General features: G+C 40.6%; 1 protein-coding gene across 2 annotated transcripts; it reads right to left on the reverse strand.

The window, feature by feature from the left end:
* Positions 1–1,885: 1,885 nt before the first annotated feature.
* acsbg2 (acyl-CoA synthetase bubblegum family member 2) lies at positions 1,886–21,256 on the reverse strand. 2 transcript variants are annotated; one of them, XM_015970934.3, is made up of 15 exons: positions 21,118–21,256; positions 12,145–12,277; positions 11,822–11,925; positions 10,483–10,754; positions 8,530–8,618; positions 7,520–7,640; positions 6,597–6,677; positions 6,368–6,517; positions 6,083–6,259; positions 5,644–5,825; positions 4,370–4,612; positions 4,050–4,267; positions 3,810–3,949; positions 3,202–3,448; positions 1,886–2,234 (listed from the first exon to the last, which is right to left on the reverse strand). In XM_015970934.3, the coding sequence occupies exons 2-15, from the start codon at positions 12,234–12,236 to the stop codon at positions 2,116–2,118; spliced, it is 2,235 nt and encodes a 744-aa protein (XP_015826420.3). In that variant the 5' UTR covers positions 12,237–12,277; positions 21,118–21,256; the 3' UTR covers positions 1,886–2,115. The 2 variants fall into 2 exon arrangements, with proteins under 2 accessions (XP_015826420.3, XP_015826419.3); XM_015970933.3 differs by lacking the exon at positions 21,118–21,256 and adding an exon at positions 15,380–15,548.
* Between the last annotated feature and the right edge of the window lie 933 nt (positions 21,257–22,189).

Here is a 22,189-nt window from a genome sequence, read left to right on the forward strand (position 1 = left end):
TTTACCGGTCGATCTACGTTCCTACCCTCACCTATGGTCATGAGCTTTGGGTAGTGGCCGAATGAACGAGATCAAGGATAAGCAGCCGAAATGATTTTTCTCCGAAGAGTGGCTGGACTCTCCCTTAGCGATAGGGTGAGAAGCTCAGTCATCCGGGAGGGGCTCGGAGTAGATTTGCTGCTACTCCACATCGAGAGGAGCCAGTTGTGGTGGCTCGGGCATCTGGTCAGGATGCCTCCCTGGTGAGGTTTTCCGGGCACATCCAACTGGGAGGAGGCCTAAAGGTAGACCCAGGACACGGTGGAGGGACCATGTCTCTCACCTGGCCAGGGAACGCCTTGGGATTCCCCTGGAAGAGCTGGCCCAAGTGGCTGAGGAGCGGGAAGTCTGGGCCTCTCGCCTTAGGCTACTGCCCCCGCGACCCGACTCCGGATAAGCAGATGAAAATGGATGGATGGATGGAACATCTCAATATTGTCAACAGTAATATTTTATATGTTGTGCCTACCATTGCTCTGGAATGTGTTAAATAGCACGATACGGGTATAAAAGTTACACATAATCTATTAACTTATTATTTTAATGAATTATGACTCATATTATGAAATGAGGAATTTGTCTATAATTACTTAGAATGAAGTAATAGCAATACATTTTCTAGAGATAACTGATCTTCCATTTTACATATTAGAATAAATCTTAACATTAATGTATTTTACATAAGTACTGGGGCATAAATCATTGTTGCATAAGAAAACCATTATTTATTTATGGAGATTACCTCATGAATCACTAACAATTGAGCAGCTGAAGCCAAATCAGTGAGTAACCCTCAGTGCTGTGTGCACATATTTGAATAAATGAAGAAGCTTGGTGATGTAATAATCCATTTCCCCCCAACATTATGTTGTGGGCAACTTTAGATTCTCCATATTTTTACACTTTCGTGATCAAATAAAGAAAAAATATCTTGGATGATTGTAATATTTTTATTTTGGAGCTGATCACACAAATATTCACATTTCTGTCGGCACCAACAGGCCCGCTTTACATTTCTCTCCCAGCTTTTAAAGTTCAAGTCATACAGCTTGTGCCTGGGGTCATGTGACCTCCCCGGGATCATGTGAGCTCCCAAACTGTTTGATGCAAACATTTTAGCAGCACAGATTTTTACATTAAACTTGTAATAAAACCTTTTATTTTCCCGTTCTACTATGAAAAGTCAGCTGCATTGGAGTGGATGTAGCTGCCCCTCCGACCTGTCTGGATAACTGTCATTCCCATTTAGCTGTGAGGAAACTCGTTCTCTTTCACTTTGAACTGCAGCCCCTTCAGGAGAATAAAACTCACACAGTTAAACTTTCACTAGCCGACATTTCCCATACCTGCAGGATGAACTGCCTGTGGAAGATCAGCTGCTTTGGAGTGCAAAAACCTCTGTTAGAAGTTTGCTCAGGAGAAACATTCCCAAAGAGGCCAGAGACAGATGAAACATATGTACACGTGGAACTGTTCTAGATAGCTTTAACAGAACGCACAAATGTATTTACATCAATCCACAAATTATGGCATTAAATGACAAGAAAATCAACACAAGTTGAATAAAAAGTACAAGAACCATCACTTATGGCTGTTTGGGATTTTGAGATTCCTTTAAGAGCACATTTTATTTAACGTAAAAAAAAGTTTAAATAAATCAGCAAATTTCTGTAAACGATTCAAGTGTTTTCATTAAATTTTCTTCAATTGATTCTTTTGTTTTGGAGGTAAAAAACAAACTTTGGCAAAAGTAAATAAAAGTTAAAACCTTCTGTTGTGTTTTGGATTAGGCGTCTTTAGCTCAAGTATTACATTAAAGCATTTATACATTTAGCTTCATCCTGCTTCTCAGACACAAATAAATAGCTCAGTTCAACTCATAACGACAAACTCCTAAAGCTTCATTTTTACAGTTCTCCTGTCTGTTCTTGTCTGTACAACAATCACACTTAAACCCTGACAGAAGGAAGGCTAAACACACAGGAGCGACGTGACACCAGGAGGCGGGCAGAAGGGTCGCAGCGCGTCGGCAAGTGCAACGTGGGCCGTCGAAGGTCACTGCAGGTAGAGAAGCGTTTATTTAGGAGGCAGCGGGTTTTCTGGGGTCGACGGGGTCGGAGGCTCACTGTAAAAGTTGTCGATGTGCTCCTTGTACATCTTCAGCACCACGGTCCGTTTTAGTTTCATGGTTGGACCTGAGGGATGGCATAGATTAACTGTTAAGACAAATGTTCTGGTCAGTTCTTCATTTAGCTGCAGTTCAAACTTATCGAATTCTTCCTCAGTAGTGTTTGTTTATCAATAAAAACAGTGCTACTACTGCGTGTTTTAGGTGTTCCTCTGCTCCCAACACACCTGACTCAATGATTCAATCAACTTTTCTGCCATGTCCTCAAGGGGCCAATCCCAATACTCGCACTTCCACACATGTGCCCTTCAATTGTGCATTCAAGTCCAGGGGTGCGAGGGTGTAGGGAGTCCCGATTCTCAAATGCGGAAAGTGACCACGCCCCTTTTACACCCTTGATCTGTATTACCCACAATCCATTGCTGCGTGGGAATTTTGATAAGGCGGAGCAATGGCTCAATTGCCTTTTCTGAAAATCTGTATTTTCAAATGAAATGATGATGAAAGATATTCAATCATGCTCTGAACGCTTTGGACTAAGATTTAATTGGGACAGCAATGAATGTAAATGTAGTCAATTATTTGAATGTTGTTAATAAAGATTTTTTTAACGTAGCACAACCAGCATCCCAAAGACTCAACGTTTACCACATAAATTAATGGACAAATTTACAATGGATGGAGGCAAGTATTAGAGCAGCTTCTGCAAAAATTGGGATTGTTATAATTTTTTTTGCATCAGTTCAAAGACACTAAACCACGACGGCACTTTTCAAAAATCTATTTTTAGCGCTTTTGACAGATTTGGAAAAGGGGAGAGAATAAAAACAGCAATTTTCCAATATGCAAGATAAAAAAAATTTGTTTTGTTTTTGAGTGTCGTATCATATCTACTATGATGGACAATAGAGTATGTACTCTATTCTTGCTTCACCTCTATTCTACGTTTCAGCTGAACTAAACTTCAAATAGGTGATAAAGGCGACAGCAGGAGGGTCATTCAGCACAACATCCTGTATCTGTCTGTCACCTACCCAGCTCTCCTCCAGCGATGGAGAAGTCTCGTTCCAGGACAAGCCACTTCTGGATGCGCTGAGCGTTGGACGTGGCCTTTTCGTTAACTCGGTTGATCCCTTCCTGAATGGCGGTGTGGACGGCGCGGTCCCGGCCTCCAGCGATCTCAGAGACTCGTGTGGCATTGCTGCCCAACTTCCTGCAAAACTCCACCGCTTCTGGCAACAGCTCGTCCTCGGGGTTCCCCGTCTCTGCGTTAATATCGCACTGCAGGGGTGAGGAAAAAATAACATAAACCATTACTCTCTAATCTCAACCTTTAAAGTGTTTTGTCGTTGCAGCTTCAAGCGTCATCACAGAGAAAATTATGATTTTTGCCATGTAGATTTTAAACACACCACCAGATGGCAGCACTGGCTCTCTGAAACACCAAACATTTTTGATTTCTAATACTTCAGTCAGATACACTGACTCCTTTAGAGATTAGATTAAAATACTAACATTTATCTTGTATGAGGGAGTTGTGTCCTCTGTTATGATTAGCGTGTGGCTACACCAATACATCTCCTAATCGCTCTAAGGAGACGGTGACATAAAAACATCTCCTGTAGGCTCTCTAAATATTCACCTTAATGGTGAGCAGCATGGACAGAAATTTCTTATTGTCTCCGATTAGAATGGCGTTGCTAATCAGCGGCACAGCATCCTTCACTGCGTCCTCAATGGGGACAGGTGGGACGTTCTCACCCCCGGCTGTGATGATCAGCTCTGCAGGAACGCAAGTCAAACAACACAAGTGTGTAATTAATTAGGTGGACGTGAAAATAAAGATTTATCTGGACTCAGGGAGCTTTAAGTACAGACAAACCTTTAATTCTGCCGGTGATGTAGAGCAATCCCTTCTCATCGTGTTTGCCCAGGTCACCTGAGTGCAGCCAGCCCTCTTCGTCCAGAGCCTCCTCCGTCTTATCGGGCATATTCAGGTAACCCATGAAGATGTGGCGACCCCAGAAGCAGATTTCACCATTTCCCTCTTCATCAGGGTTGTGCACCTTAGTTTTGCATCCTGGGATCTCTTTACCACAACTGGGAACAAAAAACAACAATAACAGGGATTTAGGTGGCTGTTTTAGAAGGCAGAATAATTCTGCATCTCAAACCAGCAGAGAATGAAAAAAAAAAAGACACCTGGTGAGTTTGAAGGCCTCAGGGTGAGAGATGGTGTGAGGCCCGGCACTCTCACTCATGCCGTACAGTTCGTAAAGAGGAATATTAAGGCTGAGGAAGAACTCCAGAGTGTCTTTGGTGATGGGGGCGGCGCCCGTGTAGCACTTGGTGCAGCGGTCCAAACCCAGAGCCTTACGCACCTTCTTGAACACAAGCTTTTTGGCGACGTGGTAGCTGAAAGGACGGCGGCCGGATGCAGAGTTTCTGAAAGGAGGACAAAATGTGAGCACTGAACTCGAAATGGGAGGTGTTCCAGCAAATAACCTTTTTTTTAAAAAAAAAATGCACAATTCAAAGATCCAACCCACTTTCTTCAGACAACCCCCCCAAAAGTTGACCCTTCAGAATGCAAGAACGCAGAATGCTTGTTCCAACGTGTTAAAGTTTACATTTTGAACAGTTATGGACACTGTTTCTGTCAGATTGCCTTAATTAACGCTCCTATGCAATCTTTAGCATGCTAGCTAAATTAGTGTGGTGTTTTTATGGTGAAAACTGAGGAAGTCTTTAGCTTTTTAGCTCAGTGCCACCAAATATCTGGAAAAACTTCCAGAACCCACTCAAAACCTCCTCACGCAAAAACAAACACATACACGGGTTGCCAAAGCAACAAACTGACACACAGCTCTGACAGCCGACAGAGGACAGGCTGCGTTCACAGACAACAGGTCCATCACATTAACATTTCCCAACAATCGCAGAACCAGCCTCTAAACATAGCATGTAAAAAAAACTCCTTAAATTAGAATGGAATATTCTGTCCATTACGCTAGCTAACCCCAGCTCTGGCTTCACCTTCTGTTTAGCTTCTCCAAGATGACAATGTGCAATTTATGCACATGAGGGGTATGTGCAGAGGGGAGAGGGATGGATCAGGATCCAATCACTAAGAACGGGACATTCACAATGACTGAATGAGGTACGTTTCAGAGTCGATTATAAGTATTCATATTTTTATATAAAACATTTAATTGATTAGTTTACATCAGTGTGTGAAGAGCATTTCAAGCAATATGGCAAAAATGCTCTAGATAAACATCTCCAACTGCAGCTTTAGTGTGAGGCAACACTGAAAGCAGAAGTACAGCACCAGCAGAATTCTCATAACAACAGGGGTTTTTTCCCAAGAGAGAACTACAGACAGCACGTCAAAGTAACAAAAGATGTGAAACAGGAATTCTCCATCCTATAAAGAAGTGGTTAAAAGTAGATTGAAAATTGTGACAAGGACATACTGGTTCATCCTGGTCAGATTGCTCTGAAGACCAACATCTTTGGCCCAAGCAGCCACTTTTCTGCGCACAGTTGAAGACTTCGCTCCAACGGATTTCATCCTCTCCTGCATCTTCTCCCAGACTCGAGGGACGCCCATGAAGGCCGTGGGACGGGCTTCCTTTAAAGTGTTCACCAGAGAACCCTAACAAAACACATTAAGATCACTTTTATCCCCCAATTCATACAAAAATGATCATGAAACCAAACTAAATGAGACTTTTGCAACCGCAATGTCCTGGAAAAGAGGAAAAACTTTGTGTAGTAGTCACATATCACTTTCAGGGTACCTCCATCAGACCGATAAACTTTTATTTAACATTTAAATGACCGTTTTTGGTCCAACACAATGTTGAACTTATATCAGTATCTCTATGACAACTGAGTCGAGCAGCCACTCACCTTCAGGGCATCCGGATCAGCAAAGTAGGTCAAGCCCCCGACCCTCATGACGATCCAGATGTCCACCATCTGAGCCGCGATGTGGCTCAGTGGCAGATAGCTGACCACCACCTCCTGACTCTGTGTGGCCTCCGTAAGTTGCACGTGTTTGCCGGTAGAAAGTGCCGTCCAGGTAATCTGAGCAGAAAAATATGGGATTGCAGGATTTATGGAACGTTTAGGAATTAAGTAATGAGTGAAACACTCGGCTGTTGATGTCAAGCAGGCGTGGATCGTAAAATTTACATTATCGTGGCTCAGCATGACTCCCTTGGGTTGGCCTGTGGTCCCTGAGGTGTAGATGAGTGTGCAGCATTGATTGGGCTTCTGGCTGGCGATGATGGCATCAAGGGGCGCGTCAGGCTCGTCACGTCCAAGCTCCATGAATTCTTGCCACTAGAACCCACCAAAAACACCACTAAGATTATTGTGCTTTGATTGTTTCCATCTCCCAGAACACCAGGGCTGCTCTTACCGAGTACAGGTTTGGTCTCTTCTCTTTTGGGGAATCTTTGTACTGGACAATAGCTTTTAAGTGAGGAAGCTTGTCTTCAATCTGGAAACAAAAACAAGACAATTAGATGAGTTAATTTTAGTGATGCACGGAAACATCCATACACTGAAATAGCGTGATTTTTCATGTTGTGATACTGAATCGATTTTTACTGAAAATGTACATGGAAACACTTAAGTCTATATGTGGTGCAATTCAAATTCCAACCGGTAGGTGGCAGCAGTTTTTAACCACCATTCTGACTTAGTGTTAAAAACGGCGGATATCTTCTGGCGTTTAGTATCGCAATATTGTCTCTGTTGTGATGTACATCATCACCAGATTCTTGATCCTCTTCCCAACTTTAAATGGACATTTTTCTCCAAATACCCTTAAAGGACACGAACACGGTGAGGAGCTACTCGCACAGATACTCAAACATATGCACCAAAGAATATGGGAATACTAGAAGTTACCTCCCACAATGCACTGCACGAAAAAAATAAGCTTTTGTATGCTAGGTAAATTACGGGGTTTTTTTTGCTGCTGATTTGTTATTTTAGCGTTTCATGTAAAATAATTTAAATGAATTGAAATGAAATGGATAAATTTACATATTAATTTTAATCACATCTCTTCATTCATTCTCACAAAGATTTATGGCAAAAACAAAGATTTATTAGTGGCACACACTTCATGAAGTGAGACCTTCTCAACACCACAGTAGGATAAAAGTATGAAGTAATAGTTTTAGTTTTTGAACAGATGATCAAACAGCTGGGATAACAAAGGCACCGGGCAGCATCTGCAGACGGGCGTGTGTTACGGATGCTAGGGATGCTCTGACCGCAGCTGCAGAACATGGCAGTGGCTCTGCTTGTAGAGTTTAGTCCTCCTCGTCTCACCTGAAGAATTTTCTGCAGCTGCTTGTGGTTCTCCACCACAATGATGTTGGCTTTGCTGTTTTCTGCTACATACTGACATGCCTCAGGGGAGTTGGTGGTGTAGATCCCCACAGCAAACCCACTGCAGGAGACAAGGGGAGGTCAGAGTTAGCTCTGCGTGTTGCCAGATGCTAGAATGTGTCACCGAAATACCTCAAAGTCATAACCCGTGCTTTGTTTTTTGAAATCAACCAAGAAGAGTGACTCATCTGGTTTAACAGGCTCACATTCCTCTGGTGATTGAGCACACGATGTGTGGGAGCGTGTCAGTGCACACACAAGTACTATGATGCGTGCTCAAGTTAAAGAATAAAAAAGCTTTTATCTTAGAAGTCATGAGAAACGATGACGTACGGAATTGTGTGATCAGATTGTCGACCCTGATGAACTCTGAGTTTTATGTGAGACATAAAAGCTGACTGAAAGTAAAATGAAGCATTTAAATCCCACCGACACGCTCCAGATGTGTGGTGATGCAAGAGGCTTAGCAGCTGTAGCTGAGGCCATGACCAGCCGGTGTGAAGGTCCTGCCGGGTTTCAGCTCGTTGAAGGACACAGTTTGGTGTCATTAGTTCAAAACAAAATGGAGGATTTACTCAGATGTGATCTGTTTTCAGATCATTACAAGCAAAAGGGATGCTTTAAAGAAAATACCTGATGAATAACTCCAAACAGCTCGAAAAGTACATTTTTAAGGACAGTTTCTTTGATTTGATTTTTATATGAACTAAGTAGATTATAAGACAAAAATAACACAATTTCCTCTCTGAATTTGCTCCAAAACGGAAGATGAAACTTCAGCAAGCACATACAGTAACTTCTTCTCAGCTGAACAATGAAAGCGTCTACGTGATAGGAAGCAACGTGAGGTTGTGTTCTGATATCATTCAGGAATGAATGGCAGGAATGTAAATGTAAACACCGATGCTCTTGAAGCTCAGAGCGCTTCAGACATGAAAAAACAAACTCACCCGGCCAAAATGGTTCCGATGTCAGAGATGAACCACTCAGCTGAGTTGAATCCAAGGATCCCGACACCATGATATCGCTGCAAACCGAGCTGCAGAGAGACAAAAGCATGTTTCAGCTAGAAAGACGCCACCTTTACACAAATACTGATAGGAATCCTTACAAAACACTTGTCAGTTAGATTTGATACGCATATCTTTCACCATTTTGCACAGAGATGTTTTAATTCTCATCTAAAGCATCAAATTCTGTTCACTGAATTGCATCCTAGAAAGGAGTTTGTCCTTTTTCCAGGAACGTTTGGAGCGTTTCGCCCTGCCAGCAGCACGCCAGCCGAGCCACACAAAGATCTGTGTTTCACTATCCTTCACTACGGAAGAACACGACAGTCAAATGTGCCTGAAACCAAAGTGATGCAAACTGGTGTCTAAATTCAAAATAGTGCTGAGTCATGCTAATGATTTAAAGTCACAAGTTAGAATCTAGTACAAGTTTTTTTTACCTTGATTTCTACAGAATAAAGCTCAATAAGAAATAAATCCTCATTTTCATGAATCGTAAAAAGCTGAACATAAAACAGTAGTACAGAAGCATAACATGGTACAATGTCAAAATTGGTAAAATAATAAATACTTTTAAAGCAAAACAATATTTTATTTTCTTCAACTTGGACATGTTTTAATTTAGAAACACTTAATTTTAATTTATAATGTTTAAATTTTTTCTTTTTAGTTATTTATTTTAGGAAATTTGTCAAGACTGTTTTATTAAATTTGAAAAAATTAAAATTTTTCATGTTTATAAGTTCTGATTAATCTGAAACAGCTAAAAATAACAACAAAAACAAACAATTAAATCATCCAAAACAAAAGTTTGGCTCCCAGGAGTTTAAAAATAGAAGCAGGAGACATTTCTTCTATTTTTTGACCTGATTGTTAAAGGTGTGGAACACTCGTTTAATCGGTGCATTTGCAGTCGTCTCTAGTAGAAATGAAAACCTTGTAAGACAGTCGTACTCTGGGGGGGGGGGGGAAAGCCCAGAAATGTCCGTTTCAGCACGGAGAATTCAGCTGGAGGAGAAAATAGCTTCAGATGACAGGGGTTTGGAGTCTCTCCACTGATTGGCTAACAGCAACACGACTCTACCACTGACTTGCAATGTTGACATTTTATCTCCACAAATAACAAGCCTGGAGGAGTTCTGTTGTGTGGTGGAGTTGCTAATGCTAACAGTTAGCTTCTACTAATGCTAACAGTTAGCTTCTACTAGCCGAGACGTTCTCTGCTGTTTTCTGGACGCTAAACCAACAACAGCCTTTCCTGTCGTGAGTCAAGATGGGGGAGTCCATGAGTGTTAAGTGACAGTGTGATGTAGATCTGTCAGGATTTTCTAATCCTAGAGTTTCAACGTATATTTTCTATCAAAATCTAATGCAGGAGACAGATGTAGGAGACTTTTTTCATGTTCAGCCTGCATGAAAAACTCAGAGCGACTGATTATCATCAGAAATAATCATTTAAAAAAGAGTTTTCAGTGTTCCACACCTTTAAAATCACCCAAAGGATCCGACCAAAGAGTTTAAGAGTTATTGAGATAATAAAAAATGTCATCTCAGTGAGATTAAATGTCGTCAAACATATAATCTCAAGGTTTAGAACATTAGATTGAGATAGCTGGTGTGTACATGGGTTAAGACAAGTGACTTCTGATCTGATTAACCGATTATTTAGTCAAGTCAAATCTATCAAATGGTACCAAAGAACTTTTTCAGACTAAATAATGTCTTAATGAGCCATTTATTTATTAAAATACTGAAACACTATCTATTATCATGAAAAGACTTGGTTTTCTACAATCTTTTTGACTGATTTATCTGTACATATTATTGTTACGATGACTTGTTTTGTCTGTCATGAACAGATTATATCAGGAAAGAAAAAGGAGAGAAAACTACCTTTAGGAAGCTCTTAGCAGCGGTGCGGCAGGCCTGGTAGTACTCTCTGTAGCTGAGGGTTTTCTGCAGCTCCCCCTCTTTCCAACTCAAAGCCGAGTAATCGCCAAAACGTTCCACCGCTGATGTGAATATCTGGTTTACAGTCACAGGGGTCTCAGCAGCTAGACCAGAGTCGCCCATCCTGAGTTTCACCTCTCCGTCGCGCCGAGTCGTCCACAGATGGACCTCTGCTGACGGCGGCACTGACAGCGAGTCCGGATGCTGAGCGATCACTGAAAGATGAGAAAAGGAAACCATCTGTTATTAGTTCCAATGAAAAAAGGCCTCTCTGATCTACAGACGTTAACAAAATTATGGGTGCCTTTTGGTCAATGAAGGAAAAACCCACAATGGTCACAGAAATAACTTAAATTAGACAAAAGGCCAAAGTTATCAATAGTCCTCACGAGCCACAAAAAGTTGTTATTTTTTTCATTAAAAACATGCAAAATTTATTTTATGATTAGTTTTACTTCTCAATATTAGTAAAGTTTTGAATGTTTAAATGTTAGAAAGTATCACTCTACATCATCAACCTGCTAGAGACTAAATACATCCTTCTAAAAGACTATTACAGCAATATTATTAGCTTTTATCCTTTTGCCATCATTTAAAAATGTCAAAAGTTTAAATTCTAGTTAAATCCCTAAAATCTGTTTCCTTATCTTTAGATAAAACTTAGTTACATCATCTTCCGTTACCAGCAGAGACAAGAACTCAGACCCACAGAGGTGGTTTAATGGCTGATAGGGGAGGTTGGATCCTACAGTAGCACAGATGGCCCAACCGCCAGCAGGATGTTTTGAATATAAACAGGTGTCACATTATTAGAGAAGGAACAGGTGCTGATCAGTACTGTGACAGGCAGGATGGGGAATCTTTTTCTCATGGAAAAAATCTGCTCATAAGTAAATATTTCCCAGTCTAAAAAAAAAACCCTGATATTTCATTCTGAAAAATACTAAATCCCTGTTCTGGGAACCCTTTTTGACTTTTTCCACCAGATCATCTGAAACAGATTACACGACTTTCTGTGAGTGACAAAAACAGGAAAGAATGCTAAGAGTCGAGTTCCTGGGAAGGAAAGAGGAAATGAAGTTTTTTCTGACGGAGAGATTCTGCTTCCTCAGGAAAAAGCGCTCAGCCATGAGTGCTGACTTCAGCACCTCCACATCAACCCCGTACACACGTTTAACATTCCTGAGTCCGGCATATGACTGCATACTAATTAATGTAGTTTAAACCTGGCAGCTCCACCTCAAACCAAACAAACGCGTGGCGGATTTTCTTCGAGCCTCACCCTGTGGTGCAGCAGTGGCTGCTGGAGTCTGGGAGCTGCTGGTCACTGCGTCCTGAGAAGAGTTCTCCTCTTTCTCTCCTGTGGACTCCTCCTCAGAAGACTCACTAAAGAGCAGGAAGGGGAAAAAGTCCATTTAAAGTCCAAGTTATGGGGAAATCAGAGGCTTTCGCCATCATGATAATTTAATCCCAACCCGGTTCGGACCAAACCACTGATAAAAGCTTTACTCTTTACGGTCGCTGAACTGTAGGAGTGACTTTGAGTTTCAGACGTCTGCAGAGAGAAAACCTGTTTATAACAGAAGCAGGTGAGTGTTGACGTACTTTGCTGTGTCCACAACCACGTCATCAAAGGACGCTGCGCTATCTCCTGCACTGCAGGACTCCAGGAAGCCTGCTGCATGAGGAGGCTCCATCACCACGGCTTCAGACGTGGTCGTGGGCTCACAGGCGGTCACTGAAAGAGAAGAACCAAAAACTAGTAAGTTAAAAGTAAAATGGTCGACGATGACGGTAAAATAAGAGATACGAATCAAGGGTTAAAAGTGGAATTTCAAAGTACAAACTAGAGGTGTTGAAAAGACGACAACATTTATGTGACACGGGGGAGACGATCCGATACCCAAAGCTGGACCATATTTTTTAGAGTGAATTTAATTGGAAAACTCAGGTCAGATACTTCCAAGACACATGCAGTGTTATGGCGAGATCTCGTTCCATCAGAATAAAAGCGGTAAAAACTCCTGCCACCCCACAGAAGAAATACTGTAAATATGCAAGTTCTCGACAAAGTAATCAATACTGCTTCTAAATATTCAGTACCATAACACAGAATACTGCAATATTTTACGAACATTCGTGGTACAAATTATACTAAAATATGTCATTTTAATAATATTTATAGTAAGGATGTTCATTTTTTAAATATCCATATTCGGTAAACTGATATGGTCTACCTTCTAATTTCTGATATCGATACCAGTACATGCAGGATCTCCAAAACATTTAAGGTAACCAACATCACATCTTAAACTTGAAACTTTATCTGTGCAAAATAGTTGTTCCAAATAAACAATATATCGACAACTAGACCTCGGATCTGTTGTATTTAGCGTGAGAAGGGAAGTTAAACAAGAGTTTGATGTGTAACACATGCATGGTATGTAAAAGTTGTGTCGTTAAAAACCGGTACCTATCATTTCCAATACTACATTTAATGCCAATATCCTCCCAGTCCCAAATGTTAATTTTTTTTTTTTTGCTTTTAAATTATTTTTCTCATCAGTGAAACATCTCGTTTTGGAGCATCTAGAATTAAACTATTCCTACTGCGTTAAAAGTCTTGGCGCTGACATTTGCACACGTGTGTTCTTGGTGAATAGTGTTAAGGTCATTAGCTGTACAGTTAAACCACCAACACGTCTGTGGCATGGCCAGCTCACATCTAAGTGTGCCTTGTCATAGTCCACTAGTGAGCTAAAAGTCAGGGTCACGCGTTCTTCCGCGTTTTGATGGCGTTTAACCTTCATCAGACCTTTAGAACCGGTCTAAAGTCATGAATAATCTGACTGACCACCAAATGAACAAAGAAAACGAGGAAATGTGATGCATAGGTGTATATGTGGAAGTAGTTCACTTCTGAACAATAAACCAGCTCGATCAGATCCCCCACGCAGGTCCACGCCCCTCATTCAGACCTCTGTGGCTGCTGGGCAGGGACCCTGCCTCTTGTACTCATCAGAGTTTTGACCTGTTTGTTTGTTTGTTTGGTGTGTTTTTTTTTGGGGGGGGGGGGGGGGGGGGACTACACATACCAGTGTGCTTGTTGTGGCAGGAGCTGGTCATAGCTAATCGGTCCTGGGTCGGTGGATAAAAAAGGCCTCTGAAGAGGTCAAAAGCAGGAACAAGAATCATTTTCTTTTTCCTGCATGAGTTTGACTCACAAATGCTAAATAAAACTTCTGATGGATACAACCAAACACCGAACGGTGCCTGAAAGTAAATCCTAAAGGTTAAGCGTCCCACTGACCCCTGTCGGAGACAGGTCATGTGGTGAGAAGTCTCGAGTTTTCAGATCTTTCTGGAAACTTGACTCGTGGTCCTCTTCCTGCAAACGCAGACTCTTCTGGGAAGCGGCTGTGGGTGGAGGACGGCATGTGGGGGGACCTCAAAAGACCCCTGCCTCTCGTCTTTCTTTGTCATGGTCTTGGGACGAGGGGGGGACTGGGGCGTGATAGTCCTCCCAAAGAAAAGGTTTAGTGACTCATAAACCTAAAGGAGGTCTGTAACATCAAATATCTACGCCACATATAGAGTCAGAGACTCAGAACATGCCCTAAGGTTACTTCTTACTTCCTCATTTACATCACTACAGGAGAAAAGCCACCTTCACATGAACCGATCACATTTAGGATCAAATAGAAATGCCCGAGATTCCACCTCAAAGCAGCAGCCGTCTCAGAAGTTAATATCTGTGATCGCCTTGATAAAACCGATGCTTTAAGGCATTTAATCACAGTCTGCTTGCTGCTGAGAAATATCACTTCCTGTTTTAAAATTCTATTCATTTCAGAGCTAAACTTCAGCCTTGGGATATCTGGAAGTTTCCCCTTCAACCAGATCTTCTAAACCAAATGGCCTACTCACCATCACATTACTAACGTACATCTACTGACTGGCTGAGACGTCGCTTAGGGTTTTTAGACAGATTTTTCTCATGTTTAAAGAGTCTCATCACATTTCAGTGACCAAACTAAAAAAAACATGTTTGCAGTCTGATTGCTTTGCACAGAAAGGACATTTTTCAAGACGAATCGTCTGTTGGGAGTTAGCAGTGCTGCGCAAACTGACACAGTCCAACACACAGAGGAGGATTATGACGATGGGAGGATAGACGGGCATGGCAACAGCTGATCCATTCAGAAAGGACAATGCAGCAACTGTTAATCTGTGTTCATTCAGAAGGAGGCAAACGTATCTTCTCATCAGAGCTGCACTTGCATCTCAGTATCTAAAACAAAAGCAACACATACTATTTATATATAAACACACATGATGCTTAACATGATCTGGATCCTCAGGATGCTGCAGCACTCGAGTGCATCTATATTACACCATTATCAATGTTCTCAAATGAAATGATTTTTAATCTATTAGTCTGAATAAAACGCTGCTGATGTTTAAGAGACGTGAGCTAAATGACAGCAGCAAATTTACAGCGCTCTGCAGCAGGGTTACACCCATCTACCACTGGGAGGTCTACGGATGGTCTAGAAACCGAGCTTAAAAACTCTGATGTTCTTTAAATCAGATGTAGCACTTCTACGACATTATTACAGCTGATCTCAGACAAAAAATATTATTTCCTGTGAAAACGGGTCAGCGTAGTGGATTGAAGAAGACCAAGATCAGCCCTACAGAAGATCCTCATCCTAACCTCTCTCTAAGTGTAATAATCGGTAAAGAGATGGGTGTGTGATTTTCTCACAGATCTTTACTAAATAGTTTCATAAATAAAATTCCACAAGAAAGCACTTCCTCCTCCAGCTCTGATACTCACGTTGCATTGTTGGAAAATTCTTGAGTCTCTGGAGCTGTTTTTTAACCGGAATCGTCTCCTTTTATCCGCTTTTGTAAAAACGTTTTGCTTCAGATGGCCGCAGAACACACACACACCAATACACACACACACACACACCAATATTCCAAGCAGCCTCTGTGTCTACAACATGAGGCAGTATACCATTCATTCAAACCATTCAAACACTAGTAGCTGGCTCTGTTGGCCCCTCCCTCTGAAGACCCCACCCAAACAGGCCTGCTGGCTTCTTCCTGCAGGATCCAGCCCTCTCATCCTCAAGCCTTCTGATTGGCTGAAATCTCTCACACCACAAGACTCACTATCCACATAAGGGCATTCAAACCAAAGGAAGGAGGTGGGGGAAGTCTCTGTGAGGAAACACACACAAACACTCTCTCTCTCTCTCATCACAGATGATGCTATGAAACTGAAGCCCATCCCCCATGAGAGGAACCAGCAAACATGATGCAGAAATGCCGGGTTACTGTCGGACACCTATGCAAGTGCAGCTGCGCTGGCTGAGCTTCAGCATTCAGAAAATTACAACCTGTGACCCAGATTATTAAAACTGATGCAGATTATTTGATTACAGACTTCCTTAACTTTTTATTCATACATTTCATCTGCACCATATTTTTTACATTATTTGTCTTTTTTGTAAAAGAAAAGTCATCCACACTTGAACTTTTTGAACACAAAGTGTTAGCAGAGATCAGAAGTGTGACTGCTTTAATCCGAGCATGTTTGCTAACCTAATTTTAACCCATTTTCTAAAAATCAGCTGTCAAACAAGCTGAGCCTGTACTTCTGGTTTCAGTGAGGTCGTAACCTGGTGGGACGAGAGAACAGCAAAATACCGTACCACTAGGGAGGAAACTAATGCATGCGTTACAACAAATGAACTGAGATTAACAAAAAAACAAATTGTACAATTTAAAAAAATAAAAACTAACAAGAACAGCAAGTAAAAGCTTGTTGTAATCTGATGAAGCAATTTCACTTTAAAACTACATGGCTACAAATGTAAATACGTTGCTATTTACATAATACAGAATTTGCAACTTGCAAATACACAAGCAGTGCAAGATTTTCTTTTTTTTAGGTCATACTATAATATTCATCACCTTATTTCCCATAAATCTATGTCGGCCCGCAGTAGTTCAAGTATTTAAAAAAATAAACAGGAAAGAAGTTCATTCTCTTCTCAAAACTCATTAAAAATACATGAAAAATGACAAATGACCCGTGCTTTTATGGCACCTTTCAGAGTCAGAGGACTCCAAAGAGCTTTACACTACAGTGTATCATTCATGTATTCACACACTAATGAGCTACAACGTAGCCACAGCTACCCCGGGGCTCAATGACTTAGGCAAGGCTGCTGAGCACATACGCCACCGGTCCCTCCGACTACCAGCGGAAGGCGAGGAGGGTTAAGCGTCTTGCCCAAAGATGCAACAGCAGCAGGAGCCATAATCGAACCTGCAACCTTCCAATTGCTGAACAACCCTCTCTACCTCCTGAGCTACTGCTGCCATTAAACCTTACTATTCATTTTGTAACAAAGCTTAAAGACCACGTTCACTCGTTTTTTCATCTCATCAGCAGTGGTCTCTAGTATAAAACCAATGCCTTGTGAGTCTATCTCTATTGGGAAAAAAGCTCTGGCACTCCTGTATAAGGAGGTGGAAGTGAGCCAGAGGCGTGGGGTGTTGTGGAGTCGCTAATGCTAATGATTAGCTTTTACTAACCAAAAACAATGACTGATGGAGAAATCCTCTGCGCTTTCACCTGTGAGCCCAGTGGGCGGTACCCACCACCACCATCTTGACTGTGTCATGCATCTTGTCACTCCCAGAAAAAACAAAAATAGAGTTCTGAGCAGGACTGTGAAGGTGGGGACAGATAATTGACAACCAACAAACTCTGAGTAAATGTTGCTACAAGCTAACCAAAGCTAGAAGAGAATGAAGGACATTCGTTGCCACAAAACCAACGTTACACAACTCTGCTACCCTCTTACTTATAGGATGAAGTACTTTTAACATGAGGCCTCCCCTGGAGAACGCAGAAGGCGAGCCACTACTGCTAGCAAAGATGGCTCATTTGCTACCTGTCAATCAAATTGACACACCCCTAAGTATTCATAATTTCAAGCTTTAAATACACATAAATGGATGAGTTACTAAAGAAATTGCCCACCTCAGAGTTGTCATGACGGGAAACTTGACATATTACAACTAAATTGTTTGTTTTTCAATCAGGCTGTGCATATGTTTACATATTGGGGGGGCTGTAATTTTTTTTTTACTTCAGCGCCGGCTTCACTTTTGTCAGGAAGAGTTTAACCGAGACACACGCTGCTCTCTCCTGAACACTAAATCAACAGCAGTCTTCTGCATCACGAAACAAGATGGGTTGGTCCACAGGTGCTATTTTTTTTTATGTGACGCGCAATTAACTGGCTTTTGAATCTGAGTTTCCCCAGTCTATTTTATATCTGCGGCTAATGCAGGAAATGGGGTAGAAGACTATTTTCACATTTAGCCTGAATGTTAAACTCAAGTGACAGATTGCAATAAAAAAACAAGTATAAAACAGTTTCTGAGTGAACTTGGTCTTTAAAGTTTTAATTTGAAAAAACAAATGCATACAAGGTAGATAAGATACAGTGATTTTTTTGTTTTAAAAGGCAAGTCTGCATTCACAAAATTTTTTTGTAAATGTTCTAGTTGACATGAAATTTGCTTTTAAAGATCACTCTTAAAAATAGGTTATGCGTGCAGATGCTCACATGACCTCGCCAATGTGTCACTGCTGCTCTGTAGAAATCATCGACATTAATATAGGTAGAAATACAAGTCTCAACCAATCAGCATGTGAGGCCAACAGACGGAGCCACCACACCACAGCATCATGTGACACACAGAAGCTCAAACGCTGATTCAGTTCACCTAAACAACTGATGTTGCTGCAGGTGCCGAAGCGCCCTAAGAGCATTTTTTTGGTAGCTGACATCCTTTCCACCAAACCCATATGCAAATGTATATCTAAAAATATGTTTAACATAGAAAAAGCAGTTTCGCCGGGGACACACCGGCCGTCGAAGTGCCGGGAGCCGAAGCGCTCACGAAATTTGGCCACTGCTCCTCAGTTTAGACCAGACGCTTGTTTCTCCGCTTCGGTCGAGGCACGCCTCGTAGTTTTGCGATGTGACAAAAGGAGATTTTCTAATCGCAAAGGCTGCAATTTGGCAGCGAGTGGTTAGCGCAATGCTAATATACGTGGAAAAACTCATAGGAATGCTAATGCTAATATCACCAATTACATTATTACAAATTATGAATTAGAAACGTGCCAAATGATTACATTTGGAGTCTAATAGAAAGTAAAACTACCATCAATCAAATAAGTACAGACAGGTATTTTAGTAAAGCCAGAAAACTTTTAACTCCAGAGTTTTGGCTAGCAGCTATGAGCCTAAATGAACTACGCATGGACAAGACGTCAAAAACTAAACACAAAATACTTCAATAAACGGGACACACTTCTTTCCTGCAAATACAATTTCACAGGTGTTGCTAATACCTATGATCCGCCAAGGGATGTGCTCAAAGAGGAGTTCAACATTATGAATACAATATAATGTTTTATTTTACAAATACCATTATAAACACAAACTTGCGTCTTAATAAACATTATTTTAATAACGAAACTGCTAAATTCTTTCCAACAGTATAGATGTGTAGTGTATTTTGTCCGAGTGGGTTTGCCGTACTTTGACGTCATCTGCAGTCGAAGGACCCCGAGCCGATCTTGCACCCGAGCAAATCTTGTACCGACCATCGGTATCGACACAGGCGCGCGGCACTTCGGAGGCCCATGAGCTCTGTGCAGTGCAGGCAAATAGGCTGCTCGGTTAGTGCTTCGTTTGTGCTGATTTGTCCAGGTTTGTGCTGCTATGGTTTCTGAGATATTAAACTTTATTCAATTTGATGATGTCATCAATCAAAAATAAAACTTGTAATATCTCAGAAACCATAGCAGCACAAACGTCAATTTTACCTGCACAAATCAGCACAAAGCACTAAAAAAGTAGACGTATATGGTCCATTTTGGAGTAGTTTGGGAATATGATGATGTCATCATGCAAAAATAAAACTTGTAATATCTCGGAAACCGTTGCAGCACAAACGTCAGTTTCACCTGCACAAATCAGCACAAACGAAGCACTAAAAAAGTAGACTATTATGGTCCATTTTGGAGCAGGGGGGGGGGGTGAGACTCTGAATGACCTATAAAATAACTTTTAATATCTCAGAAACCATAGCAGCACAAACGTCAATTTTACCTGCACAAATCAGCACAAACAAAGCAGCCTATTTGCCTGCATTTTTGAAGCTGACGGGGGTCAGCTTCACAGAGCTTGGCCCATGTGGTCAATAGGAGGGTGCCGAATAAAGGCGGTCCCCGTTTTGCGGCGCTTCGGTGGCCGGTGTGTCCCCTCACAGTTCTTAAAAGCGCCAGCCAATAGAAAACAGCAAAAGTCATCAGGATACTGAATAAATCTATGTGGCTCTGGCAGAGTTTGCCCAATGCATGATTCTGCTTTGAAGCAATTCTTTCTTGGACTTTGTGTGTATTTTCATTTCAAGCAAATTTTGATTTATAATACTACTGTATTTATTGAAGTCAGCACATTTACTGCAGCAGGAAGTGGACATCTTAAAAAAGGTTTTGACAATGAATATTAGTCCTTAAAAAGTCATTTTTGTTCAAAATGTCTTGATTATAAGAACCTTGTGTCACCAAAACAGCAACAAATCACCAGCCAAAGTTTCAAGTGTCTGCATTCCTTTCTCTAACAATAACGTGGTCAGAATGCTGCTCATCCCGCTTTTAAACCAGATAAACCTGCAGATCTTGGGTTAGCCGGCCTAACTCTACTGCAGGGTCAAAACACTGTATGAGTCATGCATGCAGACTCTACCATCCTTATAGTTAGATATTATATAAACAGAAATTAACTAAAAATATTTTATTGATATTAGAATTAGTCTTATTGCAAACTACTACTGCTAATACTTTTATTTAATTTGATACACATGTTTTATATAAAAGTAAAATCACTGATAGAATATGAATAATTAAATTTATATTAAACATTTGTTTGGTTGTTTTTTTTTGGGGGGGGGGGGAATGAACGTATTATGTGGGGTTGGAGTCTATCAGTTGCTTATAAAAAATACTTATTTCAGATAACATTCAGAAACCAAAAACCGGAAATAGAAGTCAAAAAAGCCCTTGGGAGTTGTAGTTCTTTAATGCTAACAATCTAACGAGCTAAGTATTTTCTTTAAAAGAAAAATGTCCAAATGTTAAAAGATAACATCTTCAGAGAAAGTACCAATGGTCGCTAACGTTGTTATGGTGGCAGGGAAGTTGGGAAACTCGCGTTTTGATAGTTTGAGATTAAATTATTTTTAAAAAGTCGCCTACAAATTAGCTTAAACCAACGCGTTGAGATGGGATGAATCCACCTGTCAGAGACGACTAACACGAATAAAAGTGTCTCATAAAATCAGCGAGTTGAATCAGTCACGAAAAAATATGGAGATAAACTAAAAAAACAACATCAAATTCCTAAAGGTTACTACATGCCACCTCCCTCTTAAATTAAACAATATTTAAAATGCAGAAGAGTTCAGGTCACTCACCGGAATGGCTCTTTTCAATTGATGGGTGTGTGACTAGTTTAAAACCTTGGCTGTAACTACCAAAGAAAAGCAGAACCTGCTGATACGATGGATCCAACTGTCACCTTTACAGCTTTAACACTCCCACTTAAACACTGACCTGTCCACAACCAGTCTGATCAGATCTCACTTTTAATGAATGAATCCTGAAGAAAAAAACGTGAAATCCCGAACATTTCACCTCCAACTAAGATGTTTTGTAAATAAAAAAAAAGGCTTAGTTTGGAAGTTATGGTGTTTTAGATATTGGTAAATGAAAAAGGTAGAAACAATAAAATGACAGTAACAAAACCCAGTAAGACGAAAAACAAACCGATAAAACCACAGAAAAACTAACAAAAAATAATGGTTGGAGCAAAAGCTCCGTGCACAAAACCAATTGAACCAAATTTAAATATGATAGTAAAAGTTTAAATTGCATTTAGATCTGAAAACTTTATGCTTGTATTTACCAATCAAAATACTCTGGCAGAGGACCTTTTCTGCCATCTTGCGGTAACCAAACGTAACTACATATAAGTAAGAAATACTTGAATAGAACTGAATAGAATAGACTTTATTGATTCCCCGGTGGGAAAATTCACTTGTTACAGCAGCACCAACACTTAAGAAAATAATTTGAAGAAAACAATAACAAAGTTACATGTATATACAGAAAGACAGTAAGCTATTATTGTAACTTTTGACCGCTAAAAACCACCAATAAAAAATGAAGAACGTGGGTTCTAGAACATAGAATATACCTACGATTGAAGTTAAGTTTTAAAGGCATACTAGAGATATAAACACAAATGTAACATTTATAGGGAAAATGTTAACATTGGTTTTAAAACAAATCAGAATCAGAGAGATGTTTATACCTTTAGACTAATTCGATATTTTTGTCAGACTTAGTCCTAATATTATTTATAGTCCCATGCATGAAACAAATTATTTTAAAATGCGTTAAAATGTAATCTATTTATGAATTGACTTTTCATCCATAATTTTATAGTTCGTCATCGCCCTCTAGTGGTTAAAGTTCGAATAACGT

Source organism: Nothobranchius furzeri, chromosome 8 (assembly GCF_043380555.1).
Source record: "Nothobranchius furzeri strain GRZ-AD chromosome 8, NfurGRZ-RIMD1, whole genome shotgun sequence".
Classification (NCBI taxonomy): domain Eukaryota; kingdom Metazoa; phylum Chordata; class Actinopteri; order Cyprinodontiformes; family Nothobranchiidae; genus Nothobranchius; species Nothobranchius furzeri.

Bases quoted from the DNA above. Each gene is read 5' to 3' on its own strand.
- acsbg2 (XM_015970933.3), bottom strand. The intron at 10,755-11,821 runs GTGAGGCTCGAA...CTCATCTTTCAG, and splicing joins AGCCACTGCTGCACCACAGG to TGATCGCTCAGCATCCGGAC. The intron at 5,826-6,082 runs GTGAGTGGCTGC...GTGTTTTGTTAG, and splicing joins CTGATCCGGATGCCCTGAAG to GGTTCTCTGGTGAACACTTT.